General features: G+C 53.0%; 1 protein-coding gene across 1 annotated transcript in view; it reads left to right on the top strand.

The window, feature by feature from the left end:
• Window positions 1-255: 255 nt before the first annotated feature.
• The window catches only part of ZDHHC2 (zinc finger DHHC-type palmitoyltransferase 2), a 55,241-nt gene continuing 39,124 nt past the window's right edge, over window positions 256-16,372 (top strand). The window contains exons 1-2 of the mRNA XM_036456461.2: window positions 256-273; window positions 832-1,017. Of these exons, the coding sequence (XP_036312354.1) occupies window positions 891-1,017 (127 nt within the window). The 5' untranslated portion in view covers window positions 256-273; window positions 832-890. The remainder of the gene's footprint in view (window positions 274-831; window positions 1,018-16,372) is intronic.

Below are 16,372 nucleotides of genomic sequence, written 5' to 3' on the forward strand. Positions count from 1 at the left end.
CCCGGCCCCCCACACGCCGGGGCGCGGGGCGCTCCCGCCCGGAGCCCGCAGGCTGGCGGAGGGAGCACCGCCCGGCTGCCCGGCCCGCCCTCGGGAGCCACCGTGGGGGACAGTGTCCCGGGCGGGGGGCCCGGCCTCCGCGCCCAGAGGCGTTCCAGGGGCGCAAGCACCGGGCGGGCGACTCTGCGCCCACCGGCCCGGGGTCTGCGCGGCCGCCTCCCGTCCACTCGGCTCCCCGGCGGCCCGAGCTGCGGACGCCGCCCGCCTCCAGCCCGACCCCAGCGGGGCGCCTGCACCGCCCGCGGGTCCGCCTCCGGGTTCGGGGTCCCAGGTCCCCGCGGGGGCGCAGGGCCACGGGGGGGCCCCCCGGAGCGCACAGGGCCGCCCGGGGCGCAGCGCGGAGGGGGTGTGGTCGGGGCGGGGCCTGGTAGGCGGGGCGTGGTAGGCGGGGCGTGGTCAGGAGCGGGCCCGGGGGGCGTGGTTGAGGTGGGTTTGGAGGCGTGGCCATGGCGGGGCGTCTGTGGGAGGGGCGTGGCCATGGCGGGGTGTCTGTGGGAGGGGCGTGGCCATGGGCAGCCCGGGGGGGACCTGGGAGGCGGAGGGCGGGGTCTGGGTTGGGGGCGTGGCCGTGGGCGGGCCCGGGGCGGGGCGCGGGCTCCCGCCGCCTCCTCCGCCCTGCGCCCGGGCTCGCCCTCCGCCCTCCGCTCTCCGCCCTCCGCTCGGCCCTCGCACCGGGAGCCCGCGGCGCCGGCCGGGCTGCGGGATGGGGAGCTAGCGCCACGGCGGCGGCAGTGGCCGCAGCGCAGCCTCCCGCCGCCCCCGGGCCCGCGGCGCCGGGGAGCCAGGCCGGCGGGCGGCAGCAGCGCCGGGCAGGTGGATGCGGCTGGAAGATGGCGCCCTCGGGCCCGGGCCGCGTCCGGCGGCGCTGCCGGCGGGTGCTGTACTGGATCCCCGTGGTGTTCATCGGCCTCCTGCTCGGCTGGTCCTACTACGCTTACGCCGTGCAGCTGTGCATCGGTGAGCTCCCCGCGGCGCCCCGCGTCCCGGCCCCGGACCGGCGCCCGCAGCCTCGCTGCACGCCCGCCGCGCCCCGCCCCGGGGTCCCCAAAGCCAGCCCGGGGCAGCCTCCTTCCCCCCCAACTCCCCGGGGACGGTGAGCCCTGCACCCCCTGCACCCGCCGCCCGGCACCCCTGCGCCTTCCGCTGCCCGCTGCGGCCGCGGCCACACCTCCTCCCCCCTGGGCGGGACCGAACCGGGGACCCGGGCGGACGGTCCCGGGAGGCCGGAGGGCAGCGCCGGAGGCTGCGGGCTCCGCCTGGGCCCGGGGTCGGAGGGATCGGAGCCGCGGCTGCCCGGAGCGGGGCGGGCAGCTGGGCCACGGCCTCGGGGTCACCGCGGCCCCTTGCGGGGCGCCCTCAATCCACTTCCTCAAATGCCCTGACAGCGCCCGGGGGGCCGGGGATTAGCAGGCGGACACTCTGGTTGCAAGGAGGCAGGGGGGAGGGGAGCCGCTAGAAAGTGTTGTCTGAGACAGATGCACCCTGAGGATGCTCCAGAGGCAGGGGAGCAGGGCTGGACACCCATCCCGAAAGCCCAGGGCCTCCAGCCCGGGGGTCAGGCTCCTGAGCTGCGGGGTAAGGCGCTTCCAAGGCGGAGGATTTCCAATGAGTGAGGGAGCAGGCGGGTCCTTGGGTCCGAGGCTCTGGGGAACTGATTCGGGTTGTTGACTTGTGAGTGCTGCTTGCCTTGGGCGTCCCACCTGAGACAATGGGGTGTGTTTTTCCCCGGGAGCAGGGACTGGCCTTCGGTGGGAGCGGCCTGTGCAGCGGGACCTTGTCAGCAGAAGCCTTTTTCCAAGTGTCAGCATTCAGACTTGTCTAGAGAAGCCATCTCGTCTCAAAGCCTTTCTTTCCCCTCGTGAGAAATGGGAGTCATGTCAGAGTAATAATATACGAGACGCAGTGGCCGAGGTGACTTTTAAGAGAATTGGGACGGACTTCCAGTTCCATGGAGCCCTGAGAGGCGGCACTGCCCCTCTGCACTGAACGGTACCCAAAGGCGGGTCTGTGTTGTCACAGAGGGCCCGGCTGTGCGGAGATCAGAGGCTTCCCTTTGCCTCTGACTGTGGATGGCCGGCACCCTCAGTGTGCCGGGAGGAAGTTTTCAGAAGCGTGTCTGAGCTCTCTGGTAACTGTGGGTATTCGAACAGCTTGCCTTCTCGAGACACACTGTACATGTTACGTAACAGTTGGAACCCCTGTGGCAAGTCATCCCTTCGCCCTCTTAAAAGCAGCTGTTTTCAGTGGATGCAACAGCGAGAGAGGGAAGTAGCAGGAGGCGTTGATGAGCAAAACAGGCGGCTTGCTCGCCCGTGTCAGCCCATTAAGCTAAGAGGCTTAGCCTGGGACGCCGTCTGCTGTGCATCAGGAGGAGGAGGTGTGTGCTGGCCTGGGGGAGGGCTTTCCTTCCTGCGCAGCTGGCCCTGCGCTTGGCGGAGGTGCGACTTGGAGGTCTTCCTGCAAGGTGTGGGCAGGGGATGGGGTGGAACTAAGCGGGAAACTGCTATTTATATCTGGATGATGCTTAAAAATGTATATATATTGTGACTGAGTTCAGAGAGGGAGGGAGAGGGAGAGAGAGAGAGAGAAGCATCAATGATGAGAGAGATCATGAGAGAGAATCAGTGATCGGCTGCCTCCTGCACGCCCCCTCCTGGTGATGGAGCCTGACTGAACCCAGGCCTGGGCCTGACCAGGAATCAGATCATCCATCACCTCCTGGCTCCCAGGGCCCCGCTCAGGGGCCAGCTGGGGCTGCACGGCCTGTTTTGTAGACGGGGTGGGCAAAAGGAGGTTCACGTGGTGAGCATGCGGAACAGAGTTTACGCCCGTGTCGCTGTTTTCATAACAACCTGCGTGTCTTTTTTCATACCGACAACTGTAAACCCACTTTTGCCCCACCCTGAATGCGCTCTGTAGGGTTAGGATAAACCCGAAGCATCCCAGCACTGTTTGAGCATGCGTCTTTTCCAGCTGCCTAAGCGGCGCTGCTGGCTGTGGAAGCCCGGGGACCTAAAGTGGAGTCTCGGACCGCTCCTCCTCCGCCTGCACCGTGCCCGTCGCATTGAAAGCAATCGATAAGTGGGTTCGGCCGAACCAATAAATGATTCAGAGGCAGCATCTCTGAGGCTGTCAGAAAGTAGTTCTTCTGTTTTCATCGCGATAGAGACAAATAGTGAGTCGTCCCGAGTCCGGAAGGCAGGACACGTGGGACAGGAATTGGATTCCAGAGACGGTGGCAGCTGGGGAGCGCTGGTTGAGGGGGAAGTTGATCTTGGCTGTGCCGTGCCTCTGCTGGCACAGGGAAGATGGCAGTCCGTGTGACAGACACACACCAGCCTCCTCTCCTCTTCCCCAGCAGAGCAAGTGGGAATGCCAGCCTTCCCTGCCCGCTCCCCCACCCCCAGTCCCACCCACCCCAGCGTTAGTCACATTCGGGCTATCCGGCCCTTTGTGGATTCTCTCTCTCTTGGACATTGCTACTCCTAATCAGGTCTTCCCTATTTCCCCTATTAAACATCCATTGGCCCTGGTTGGGGCCGGGAACTCGATGAGATAACAGAACAGAACAATCCGGGCGGCTCGCCTGCTCCTCCTCCCACATCTGCTCCCGGCTGGGGATGACCCTGAGTCTAAATGCCTGTGTGCCCTTCGCCGAGGGACCTGCAGCTCGGGAGCAGTGCGTGTCCTGGTTTCCTTGGAAACCGGAGATAATGATTCTCCTTACAGTTCGTTTCTATATTTAACAGCGCGGATGTATGTGGCCCTCTGGGCACCTTCTCCGTTAGCATAATGTCTGCATGTTATAAAAATAAGCTCCTCTCTCTCCTGGAAATGTGTGTATATGAAAACTGTAGGGGAGGTGCATATATTGTAGAAGGACGGAGCGTGTCCGGTAAGTTTCCTTCCTAGTGCTGGTGGTCTCCAGAGCTCGGTTGTCTAGTTTACTGATTAACCAGGCTCCTTTATTCCTGTTAGTTCTCCCCCTCCTTTCTCCCCTCTCCCTCCTCCTCCTCTCCCAGCCCCAGCTTCTTTTCTCTTCAAGTCCTCTGATCCCTTTAATTATTAGTGAGCTTGCTTTCCATAAAGTAAGATGAATTCAAAGGGTGAAGTTTGTAAGCTGGTACTTGAGGCTGCAGCGTTAGAGGGAGTCACGGTGGGGTGTGGCCTCAGGCGGCTTGGGTCAGCAGCGGGCGTCCTACACAGGGTTGGAATGTCTCGCAGATCTATCCTGGGACATTGCGTTGACTTTGCCTGTGAAAGGTACCTGAAGTTCTCTGTTTTAAAGGCTAACATTGAAACTTGTTTGAACTCTGTTTCTAATCTTTTTAGTTTGTTGTACTTTCAAAGTGATAGACAAGTTTCAAGAATAGTACCAGTGACCTGCCCTCATACACCCTTGTTTAGCCATGCGTCATTTTCTCTTGTGTTGGAATTAATCTCATGTCGTTTTGTACAGTAACACGCTGCACAGGCCTGTAGCCGGGAACAGTAGGCTAGGCCGTCTCGCCGAGGTGTGTAGTAGGGCTAGACCTTCTAGGTCCCGCAGGTCTGCTTTCTGATGTTTGCACAAGGACAGAGCGGCCTAACATTGCATTTTCTCAGAAGGTAGCCCCCTCGGTAAGCGGCACAGACTCAGCTCTGCTGCTGTAGCAGAAAAGCAGCCTCAGACTGTACTTGAGCAAAGAGGTGTGGGTGTGTTCCAGTAAAAGTTTAATTACACAAATTCTTGGCAGGCCAGACTTGGCCCTTGGGCAATCGATCGCTGACCCTGGAGTGTGTTAGAAGTCAGCTCGTGAGAATACTGGGCTCTTACTCACAGCGTGCAGTCTTACACATCTCTCCGGTGATTGCAGCGAATTCCTATATTCCGAAGTGATTCCTGAAGATGTCTAAGAACTAGTCTGCATACCTGGGGGTCAATTTGGGAGGTACACAATCATGGTTTCCTTCATTTAAACAAGCAAATATCCTTAATATAAACTATATAAAACCTCATTCTTGGATACTGTTAAGCAAAGATCTACAAGGCCATAGCAAGCTCAAGGATGGAGACTGAAGGGGCCTTGAAGTTGCCTTTTATCATTAAACTAGAGGCCCGGTGCACGAAATTCATGCAAGAGTAGGGGTGTGTGTGTCGTGTCGTCCGTGTCCGCCCCCCCCCCCCCCCCTTCCCTCTGGCACCTGGGACCCGGGCTTCCCTCGAAGCCCGGCTTCATCTGGAAGGTCATCTGGTCTAATTAGCATATTACACTTTTATTATTATAGATCAACGGGTCTCAACCTTTCTAATGCCTCGACCCTTTAATACAGCTCATGTTGTGGTGACCCTCAACCATAACATTATTTTCGTTTGCTACTTCATAACTGTCATTTTGCTACTGTTAATGAATCGTAATGTAAATATCTGTGTTTTCTGATGGTCTTAGGCGATCCTGCTAGTGGTTGGTCAGACCCATAGATTGAGAACCACTGCTGTAGAGCCTAAGACCATCGGAAAACACAGATATTTACATTACGATTCATTAACAGTAGCAAAGTCACCGTTATGAAGTAGCAACGAAAATCATTTTATGGTTGGGGGTCACCATGACATGAGGATCTGTATTTAAGGGTTGTGGCATCAGAAAGGCTGAGAACCACTGTTCTGGACAGATGAATTTGAGCCACAAGAGAAAGCAGTGTGTGTTCTTGGTATTGGCAAACTGTCCTTTACCAAATTATACAGAATATCAAACCTTTTTAAAGAAAACACAGACAGGTGATCATGGGAACACAAATTACTATCTATAATTATTAAAATGGTCTTAAATAAGGTGGATGGAGGGCACATCCATAGGAAACAGATGCATGTAAAACATTTAATGTATAAAACACTATTAAGACATTTTTTGTTGACTATAATGATGCAAAGAATATTACTTCTGTGACTTTTCTGGATATCTAATAATTTGAAGATTTAAAGTTCTGTGGGTATATCTTGAAGTCTAAAGTTCAAATGTATAAAATATATGCTTCATTTTCTCTTTTAACTTTATTTTTTATTAAACTTACTGGGGTGACATTGGTTAATATCACATAGGTGCTGCCATTTGGCTTTAATATACATGGTCGCTGGGAAAGGGAGAGAAGACTGGCTAATGCCATCTGGGTTCCATGTAGTGTCAGAAAAATGTTTCCCTTTGATATGTTGGATAATGCAGCCTTATTATTTGCTATTAAATCCTATCAGAGATAACACGTCAAACGGTTATTGTGCTCAGCGCGTTGAGGTGCTTAACACGTGTTGAATTAATTAATCTCTTCGATTTTTTTTCGTCATTTGATTTTAGATGATTATTCAGTCCACTTTTCATATGAAAACAAGCAGTTGTCTAAGGTTCATAGGTGAGGACATAGGATGCAGCAGGCAAAACTCAATTGAAGCCAAGGTTCGCTGTAAAGATGTTTGCGGAGATTGTCAGCCTCGCCCCTACATGGAATCCTCACGCGGGTGTTTCTGGTGATTGAACAGACGCTGGGGGTGGTTTCTTAAATCAAGGTCATCGGTCCTCTCCGGGGAGGTGTGGTTCCACAGAGTGAGAGAAAGGTTAGCCTCCGCGGGCGGTAGTGGGAAAGGTGCAGAGGCTTTTACTGAACCCTGTGCCAGGCTCTTTCACCCACAAAGATGTTTAGAGCTGCGTTTTTCAACCGCTGTTCCGCAGCACACTAGTGTGCCGTGAGATGTTGCCTGGTGTGCCGTAGGTGCAGACAAGACAAGAATTTTATAATTTTTCACTATTTTGTTTACTTAATATTTCATAATAAAGTAATTATAAAATACTTTCTTTGTGTTTATTTGATTCCTATTCAAGAGAATTACTTTATATATAGTCAATATAGGCACAGAGTTAAATTTTTTTAACATTTTCTAATGGTGGTGTGCCTCGTGATTTTTTTCATGAAACAAGTGTGCCTTTGCCCAAAAAAGGTTGAAAAACACTGGTTTAGAGGGAACTGAATTGATCTTTTCCTAATAGCTAAGAAAACAAATTGCCTCTCGGGAGAGAGTACACACACACACACACACACACACACACACACCCCAAATCAAACACAAAACCCCTGCCGAAACCGGTGTAGCTCAGTGGAAAGAGCGTCGCCTGCGGACTGCAAGGTCCCGGGTTCGATTCTGGTCGAGGGCATGTACATTGGTTGCGGGCACATCCCCAGTAGGGGGTGTGCAAGAGGCAGCTGATCGATGTTTCTCTCTCATCGACGTTTCTATCTCTCTATCCCTCTCTCTTCCTCTCTGTGAAAAATCAATAAAATATATATATAAAAGAAATGCAAAAAAAAACACCACAAAACAAAACAAAACCCTCGGAACCTTCTGTCTGGCTTGGGCAGGAGGAGAGGGTGTTACCTTTCAGAGCAGGAGAGCAGAAGCAGAAAACAGAAAGCCCCCCCCTTAGAGGCCTGGGAGTCGGCGGCTGGACCAGCATACACAAGCGAGCAGCAATCAATACAGCAGATGCACAGAGCGATGACGGCTTCCTCATTATGCTCTTAATCTTACCGCGGATCAGTCTCTCAGGAAGGATGTGACCCACAGTTTTTGCCCCTGCTGCCCACGGGCTGCCTGTGTGGGCTCCTCGTCTCTTACCTGGTGCTCAGGCAACTTCTACTCGGTTCCCTCCTGCTCAGGGCCGGGGACATGGGGGTTGCAACTGAGCTGGGTGCAGAGAACCTCCTGAAACAGCGCAGTGGATCCCTGAGAAGACTGGAGAACTAGCTTGGAAAGTAGCCTGGCCAGTGTGGCTCAGTGGTTGAGCATTGACCTGTGAACCAGGAGGTCAGGGTTTGATACCTAATCAGGGTACATGCCAGGGTTATGGGCTCCATCCCCAGTGTGGGGTGTGCCGGAGGCAGCTGATCCATGATTCTCTCTCATCATGGATGTTTCTCTCTCTCTCCCTTCCTCTCTGAAATCAATAAAAATACTTTTTTTTTTTTTTAAAGAAAATGAGCAGAAGCCAAGAGAGGGTGGGTGAAGTGGAGCCTACATTGTTCTGGAGGCGGGGCCCTTGGACTTGGCCGATGGCTGGGGCTGAGGCCACCCCAGCTCCCTGTGGCTCTTAGAGATGCTTCCAGGGGCCCCGGCCGACCCCGCCAGGCTGTGCCCACGGCCCAGGCTGCAGGGCTGCGCAGGAGCAGGCGTCTGATCTCTCTGGCTTCCGTGGTACAAAAAAGTGCCAGGAAGGGGGGAGAGAGAGGGAGAGGGGGAGAGGGGGAGGGAGGGAGAGGGGGAGGGAGGGGGAGGAGAGGAGGAGAAGAGAAGAGAGAGCGCACGAGCACGCGCGAGCGAGCAATATGTTCCAGAGATGAGGATGGATGAGTTCTCAACGAGAGATCCTCACGGATATTTGCTTGTTTGTTTCATTTGTTTTTGTTTTTCATCGTGTTAGAAAACTTGTGGTTTTTCTTCTCGGAAAACATGAAACCGGGACTTCGCATTTCGTAATGTGCGCTGATGATTTCGTGCGCTTCGGGCTTACATCACGCCCCTCAGCCTCTTCTCCAGGAAGCGGTGAGGCCGTGGGCCCCTGGCACCCGCCCGCGCTGTCTGGTGGCTGCGGAATGAGGGATTGGCACACGGCACAGAGCCTTGATGCTCTCTGGGGGGAAGCCAGTGTTCCAGAGAGCATTTGGGAAGATGATTTTTGTTGTTGTTTTGGTTTGGTTTTTGTTAATCCTCACCCGAGGGTATTTTCCCATTGATTTTGGGGGGAGAATAGAAGAGAGAGGGAAAGACAGAGAGAAACATCCGTGTGAGAGACAGATCCATTGGTTGCCTCCTACATGTGCCACGGAGCAGCCTGCAACCCTGATACGTGCCCTTGATGGGAATCGAACCGGCTAGGGCTGGAAAGACAGCTTTAATATTGTGTGGAATCCTGTGATTTTTACGGAAGCATTTAGGTACCTCACAGAGAATTGACACCAAGAGTATAACATACCGGTAGTCGAATTAATTTTCTTAGCAGACCCTTAGGAAATTGTTGAAATATTCTTTGCTAATTCCTTTACGGATGGTTTTATTGGAATATCTTAGTTGTCAGCTCAGTCCCACGCTGAGTGGCATGGGCAGGTGGGGACAGGGCGGCCGCAGGAGGAGGTGGATGACCTGGTTTCTTAAGGAGCATATGGCGCAGTGAGGCCACCCACTAGCGTGGCCTGCAGCGTCTCCTTTAAGGATGCTGTCACGTTGACTTTCCATCTGACGGTGTCTTTTAAATTCAGTCATAAATATTGGTTCCTGAACTGTTACTGAATCCCAGTGTATACTTGGTCTCAGCCGAAAGGCGAGACGTGATGAAAGTCCGTTTTTATGGGGGAGGCGCTCCTGTGCAGAAACGATGCTGCATTTCCTGCCTTGGCACTTCTCTCCCCTCTGAGAGGCATCCTTGTCGGAAGGTCATTGTAGAGACGCTGCTGATCGCCCTGTGAAGACGCAGATGAGGGATAATGCTTTGATAAAGGTGGCTGGGTTTTCGTTCTTTGCCAGTGTTTCTCCGCGGTCTCCCGGAATTTCTCTCGTGTGGCGTGTAAATGAAGCACTCCTCTCCGTGTGCATTAACTGGGCCTCGTGGTGCTATTTCACTAGCATTGCAGAAGTCCAGGCGAGTCCACCACAAAACAAATGCCAAGCAATAATCCAACACCTTTCTCTTGAGGTCCTAAAAAGCAAATATCCAAAGAGTGCCATAGCATAGCTGGTGTGACTCATTGGCTGAGCACCAACCTATGAACCAGGAGGTCCTGGTTCGATTCCCAACCTCAGCTGTTTGGAAGGGAGGTGAGGCTGGGGGTGAGGGTGGGGGTAGGGGTTGAGGAGGGGGTGGGGGGTGTCCCACTGTGAGTCACACGTGCATTACAGAGCCTGCATTTCACGTCACACTCTCTCACATCCCTACACATCTGCTGAAGCGTCACGCTGCAGATCCGCCTACCTCTTTAGGTTGACTCTTGGGCCCCAAAAGGATCAGGGACACAATCCTGTCTGTTTGAAGTCACCTCCGCAGGCTCGATCCCCAGTAGAGGGGGTGCCGGAAGCAGCTGGTCAAAGATTCTCATCATGGATGTTTCTAGCTCTCTCTTTCTCTTCCTTCCTCTCCAAAATCAATAAATATACTTAAAAAACAAGACAAAGAGTAGAGTAGTTTTATGTAGTTTATCTTCATGATCATCTTATAATACAACTAGAGGCCCGGTGCATGAACCACTGCAGTGGGGCTCCCCAGCCGTGAGCCCTGCATCTGGTGCCCGTGGGAGTGCACTGACCACCAGGGGGCAGCTCCTGTGTTGAGCGTCTGCCCCCTGGTGGTCAGTGCACATCATAGTGACTGGTCGTTCGGTCGCTTAGACATATATATATATATATATATATATATATATATATATATATATGTGTGTGTGTGTGTGTGTGTGTGTGTGTGTGTGTGTGTGTGTCTTTATAAAAATCAATTCAATCATTTCCAAGAACTTCATAGATTTTATTTGATTATAATTCAGTGAAATTTGGCAAGTTATTATAGAATGTTTTGTCATGCTAATCTATTTTCTTATATATAGATAAAATTGTCTGTTTTTGGTTTCTGTGTTAATTGCATAATGTTTTTTAAAAAGGGTTTTCACCATCTTTGAAGGCTATGTTTAGAATGAGGTGACTTCAAACAGACAGGATTGTGTCCCTGATCCTTTTGGGGCCCAAGAGTCAACCTAAAGAGGTAGGCGGATCTGCAGCGTGACGCTTCAGCAGATGTGTAGGGATGTGAGAGAGTGTGACGTGAAATGCAGGCTCTGTAATGCATGTGTGACTCACAGTGGGACACCCCCCACCCCCTCCTCTATCCCTACCCCCACCCTCACCCCCAGCCTCACCTCCCTTCCAAACTGCTGAGGTTGAGCCTCAGGAGAGGCACCTGAGACCATTTATGAGCAAGTAAAGGACTTTGTTAGGAGCCTCCACCTGAGAGTCGAACAGAACTTGCAGGGGCTGACTCTGACCAAGCTCATTACTGGGAGGGAGCTGCATGGCTGTGTTTTGGGAAGAATGACGGAAGGGGGTTATCTGCTCAATGAGACCGGCGATGGTCCGGGCATGTCCATCCGGGAGGCCAGTCTGCAGGGAAGGATGGAGACCAGACACCAGTCTGACTTAATTGAGGGGTTATTTATAGCACATTTTACATGACAGGCAGCTGATTCCAGGACTAGGCCATACTGAAAACTAAGATACACAGAACTGAGAGCGTGTGTCCCTGGGGGGGGGGTGAGGGGGGGTGGTGGTGGTGGTAGAGGGTAGTGGTTCATTATCAGCCCCCCCCAAACTTGCATTTCATAAGATATTACACAACCCAAGAACTGAATGCATTTCGGCCACCTGTAATATATTGAATACTCTTCACTGATTCACTCATTAAGAAATATTTATTGGAGGGAGGATCCAAGATGGCTGCACAGGTAAACACCTAGCCGCAGCCGCACACAACAATTTCAATAAAATACAACTAAAACATAACATGGACATTGCCCAGAGCTATAGGAAGTCGACTGACTGAAAATTCTACAACAAGAAGGAAAGAGAAAACCAGAAAGAAAATCAGAGGAGCTGTAAAAGCCGAAGGTACGGAGACATGCTGCACGCGCATGGAGAGGACGGAGCCGGAGAGGAGGGGGAGGCTGGCATTCCCTAGCAGGAAGGAAATAAAAGCCCCGGACTGGGCTGAACCCCAGAACCGACTGCGCTGAACCCCAGTTCTAGGCCAAACCCTGGGGACCCAGGCTCAAACAGAGGGAGATGGGGCTGAGAGGCGGAACCCCAGGGGAGCGGCAAAAGGCAGAGCCCCCGGAGTCGTGCACATTGCGCGCAGAGGACAGTCTGTTGACTCTGATGCTAGACTGCCCTAGCAGGAAGGAGACAAAAGCTCCAGTTTGGGAAGAACGCGATGAGGAGCGGGAGCTGCTGCTGGGCACCAGCAAGCTGAGCGCCAGCAAGGAGCCGGGCGACAAGGCCCCTGCGGGGGAGGTGCCGCTGGCCCATGGGGCTGCTTCCTGGGCGGCACCAGGCTGAAGCCACGCAGAAGGCCGCGGAGAATAAAGGGGCGCCGCAGGCCAGCCTGCTGAGCTAACAGGACGAGGAGGAAGAAACCGAAGAAGTTTTCAATGTGAAGAAATCAGGTTATAGCAAAAGATAGTAAAATTACTTAAGAAAGAATACAAAGAAGAGCTTGAAAAATCGAAAATTAAGACGGAACTCAACTCAGCAGCCAACATTGCAACATCAATGTGTTAAAAAAAAAAAAAAAAAAAAAAAAAAAGACAGAATGTTGGAGCAGCGGCAGCCAGCCCAGAGTGGCCAGGCCCAGGGCAGTGGCAGCCGGGCCAGGAGCAGCAGCAGCCAGGCCTGGAGCAGCAGCAGCCAGGCCCAGGGCAGTGGCAGCCAGGCCTGGAGCAGCAGCAGCCAGGCCTGGAGCAGCAGCAGCCAGGCCAGGAGCAGCAGCAGCCAGGCCTGGAGCAGCTAAGCCTGGGGCAGCAGCAGCCAAGCCTGAAAAATTTAAAGTTCTGAAAGTTAAAAAAAAAATATATATTTATTAACTACGCTGGGAGTTTACATTCTCGTTAGGGGCTGGGGGAACAAGTAAGAAACGTAAGTAGACACTTCAGTCATCAGAGCACATGAATCTTTGGAGAGAATTACCTGTTTTAGCTTTATATTTTGTGATCACTCAGATGCGATCAATAAGTTTGTGATGTTTTTATAGTTTCAAATTATTGCAGGCTGAATTGTGTGCCTCTTTTCCCCCACCCCCACCCCCATTCTAATGTTGAAGCCCTAATCCTCGGCACCCCAGAATGTGGCTGTATGGGGGAAGGAGCCTTTAGAAAGGTGATTAAGGTAAAATTAGTCATTAGGACGAACCCTAACCTCATACAGGGTGATACAGACACAGATGGAGGACAGAGTGAAGAGAAGGGGGAGCTGCTTGGTCATCCACCAGCCAGGAAGAGAGGTTGGAAGAGAAAGCAACCCGCTAACATCCTAGGTTTCCAGCCTCCAGGACGGCGAGCAGATACATTTCCGTGTTTAAGCCACCCTCCCTCCGGGCACATGGTTCTGGCAGCCCTGCCTGTGTGTGACACACACCCCAGACAATCGGGCCTTTTTTCTCTTCCAGGGCCTTGAAATGCAGTCATCGGAAGTAAGGGTTTAGGGGACAAAATTAATTAAAGAAGCCATTTGAATGTTTAAAAGAATAATTTAGAATATGTAAAAGTTTTGCCCTGTTATCACATCACCAATCAGAGCCCTAGCCGGTTTGGCTCAGCAGATGGAGTGCTGGCCCACAGACTGAAGGGTCCCAGGTTGGATTCCTGTCAAGGGCACATACCTGGGTTGCAGGCTCCTTGGCTCTGGTTGGGGTGCATGCAGGAGGCAACCAATGGATGGATGTGTGTCTCTCACATCAGTGTTTCTCTCTGTCTCTCCCTCTCCCTTCCACTGTCTAAAAATCAATGGACAGCCAAAACTGGTTTGGCTCAGTGGTAGAGCGTCGGTCTGGGGACTGAAAGGTCCCAGGTTCGATTCTGGTCAGGGGCACATCTCCGGTAGGGGGTGTGCAAGAGGCAGCTGGTCGGTGTTTCTCTCTCATAAACGTTTCTACCTCTCTATCTCTCTCCCTTTCTCTCTGTAAAAAATCAATAAAAATATATTTTAAAAAATTAAAAAAAAATCAATGGACAAATATTCTCTGGTGAGGATTAACAACAACAACAAATAACCAATTAAAAGCCTACTGTACACAGTCTAAAACTCAACCACAGTTTTGAGTCACCGGAGCACTAATGCTGACATGTGAGACCTTGTCCATTTGAAGAGCAATATGTCAGCAGGGGTACCCGGTGCACACACACGGGGGAAGCAGCGGGTGGAGAATGGGGGATCCCGGTCTGTGGAATTAACCCTGAACCAGGCACGGGGATCCGACACGGTTTGGGAATGAATCACAAGGTATTCGCATTGCTAGCGGACCAAGGGTAAGTGAAATGGTTTTAGGAAAAGCAAGCAAAGGTCATGTAATTGAGGGAGAGAGCCAGACAGGAGACGGGAGATGTGGCCCACTGGGAGCAGAGGGCGAGATGCAGCCCCGGGCTTCCTGATGGGTCTGGTTCAGTTCCGGACACGGTGTCTCGGCACTTCCCACAGACATGAATGGATGCGTCCGGCCCCTAAGGAGGTGATGTTTGCACAGCGTTGCATCCTCACCGCAGACAGTGTCTTACAGCTGGGCGGGGCCGATCTGCAATCTCCAGGCCCCCAGTGCATGATGCTATCAGCTTTGCTTCAGCTGCAGCGGGATGTACGTCCAGCGGCTGTCAGCCGGCCCGCTCGCTGCTGGAGGGGGAGGCAGCACGGGGCAGGGGCGGCCTGGCTGCACGTTAGAGGGAGGCGGCGTGCTGTGCTCCAGGCGGAGGTCACAGACAGACTGTGCGCCCGAGAAGGTACCCCGTGCCTGTCCGACCGACCGGAGGCTGTAAGAGGAAGTAGTGCTTCCTGGCGACCCTGTGCCGGAAGGCGAGCCAGGAATGGCTCTCGCGTCCCCTTGCTGAGCTAATAGATGTGCCACCCGGTGCCGTCCCGCGGGAGCTGGTGCCGACGTTGTTTTCAGTCTTTTCGCTCATCCCTTCAAGAGGGCCACTTAGCACCTGCCGGTAAGCGCCATCAACAGAGAGGCTGGGACGACAGCTTTATGCAGTTCCTGGGGCACGGTGTAATTGTCAGATAATGTGCACACACCTAGAAATACGGGTTTAATTTTTTTAACGTGTTCCGGGCGCTCTGTTCTATCACTCTGTCCAGAGAGGCCTCAGCACGCAGCTGCTAAGGTGACATTGGAAGGAAGTCCGTTTCCTGAGAGAAGTAAATGAGAAGCATGTGTGTGTGCTCTTTTTGGGGGGAGAGGGGGAAATAAATCAGACAGCTAATGTTCAGTGGGCAACAGAACAACTCTGGGCATTGTCCTCTGTGAAATCCTGAGTATGCCAGCTAGTAAGAGATTGGTCTAAGGACGCGTAAAAAACGCACAACGAAAACTGCTTCCGTCTGACCTGATATATTCTTAAATGCTGAAGTAACCGCAGTACAGCGGGCTTTTGCTTGCTAGCAATACATAAATGTATACGTACACTTATAAGGAAGATGTGAGTTACATTGGGCAGGATCCTCATGAAGACCCAACCAGTTCTAACAGTTTGGTTCTGATTAACGAGGGAAGTGTGTTCAGGATCTAACATCCCCACGTGCCCCTTCCCATTCACAGACCAGCGCCCAGCGGGAACCTGGTGGAGAGGTTTGCTGAGGGAGTGGTGACCCCAAGGACTAGCATAGTCTTTGCCCCTCAGGCCCAAAGGCATCAGGAATCGGGGACGAAGGGACTTGGAGATGAAGAGACCCAGGCCTGGCAGGGGCTTGGTGGAGCCCCGTCCGCCCTGTGGGCCAGAGAGGACCACACAGCCTTGGGGTTGATAAGCTCTGAGGTGAAGACCCTGAGAGCAGGGACCAGCCCGAGGTCGAGTTGCCTTACATAACTGCACCACTCAGCGTTATCCTGATAACAAACCTTTTGGACCCTCCCCTTGAAGCATAGTCACCTCTCATCTTGGGTAAGAACTGCTGCTTACAATTTTAACCCGGCTATTCTGGCTTCTGTAAACGTCTGCTTGCTTAAATAATAGGGGAAAATAAAGCTCCCATTCCAGGGAGGCCATAAACGACGTCCCGGATGGGGTTGCCGGCGCCGGCGCCAGGCCGGGCCTTGAGATGTGGTCTCACGGCCCCTTCCCAGCACACGGGACCTCTTTCTCGGAAGGTCCGGAAGTCTCATTCCAAATTTGGAAGGCAGAGGACTGAAACACATATACATTGGAAAGACTTCCTCTATTTGGGGCTCTGAGCCCACTAACACTAGTGTAATGATAAAAAAACAACAACTCCAAGTTCATTTGGCTTACTGATGCAGGCGTCTTCTGATTTACGGTATAAACCCCTCCGGCAGGAGACGTCCTGTGTGTACCCTGGCTTGTGTGGCCTGACTTGACTGCAGTCCATCTCTGCCTTGGATGTTGTTACATTGCGGCAATTCCTCAGGAGAAGGTCTGCTCCGTCCACCCTTTCTCACCCTTTCTCTCCCTTTCTCACGGTGGTCTGGTCCTTTCTAGCACGGAGTTCAGGTCAGCATAGTGTGCTAGATTCACGTTCTGGAGCGGAGGC

The sequence above is a fragment of the Pipistrellus kuhlii genome, unplaced genomic scaffold (assembly GCF_014108245.1).
Source record: "Pipistrellus kuhlii isolate mPipKuh1 unplaced genomic scaffold, mPipKuh1.p scaffold_m20_p_3, whole genome shotgun sequence".
Lineage (NCBI taxonomy): Eukaryota > Metazoa > Chordata > Mammalia > Chiroptera > Vespertilionidae > Pipistrellus > Pipistrellus kuhlii.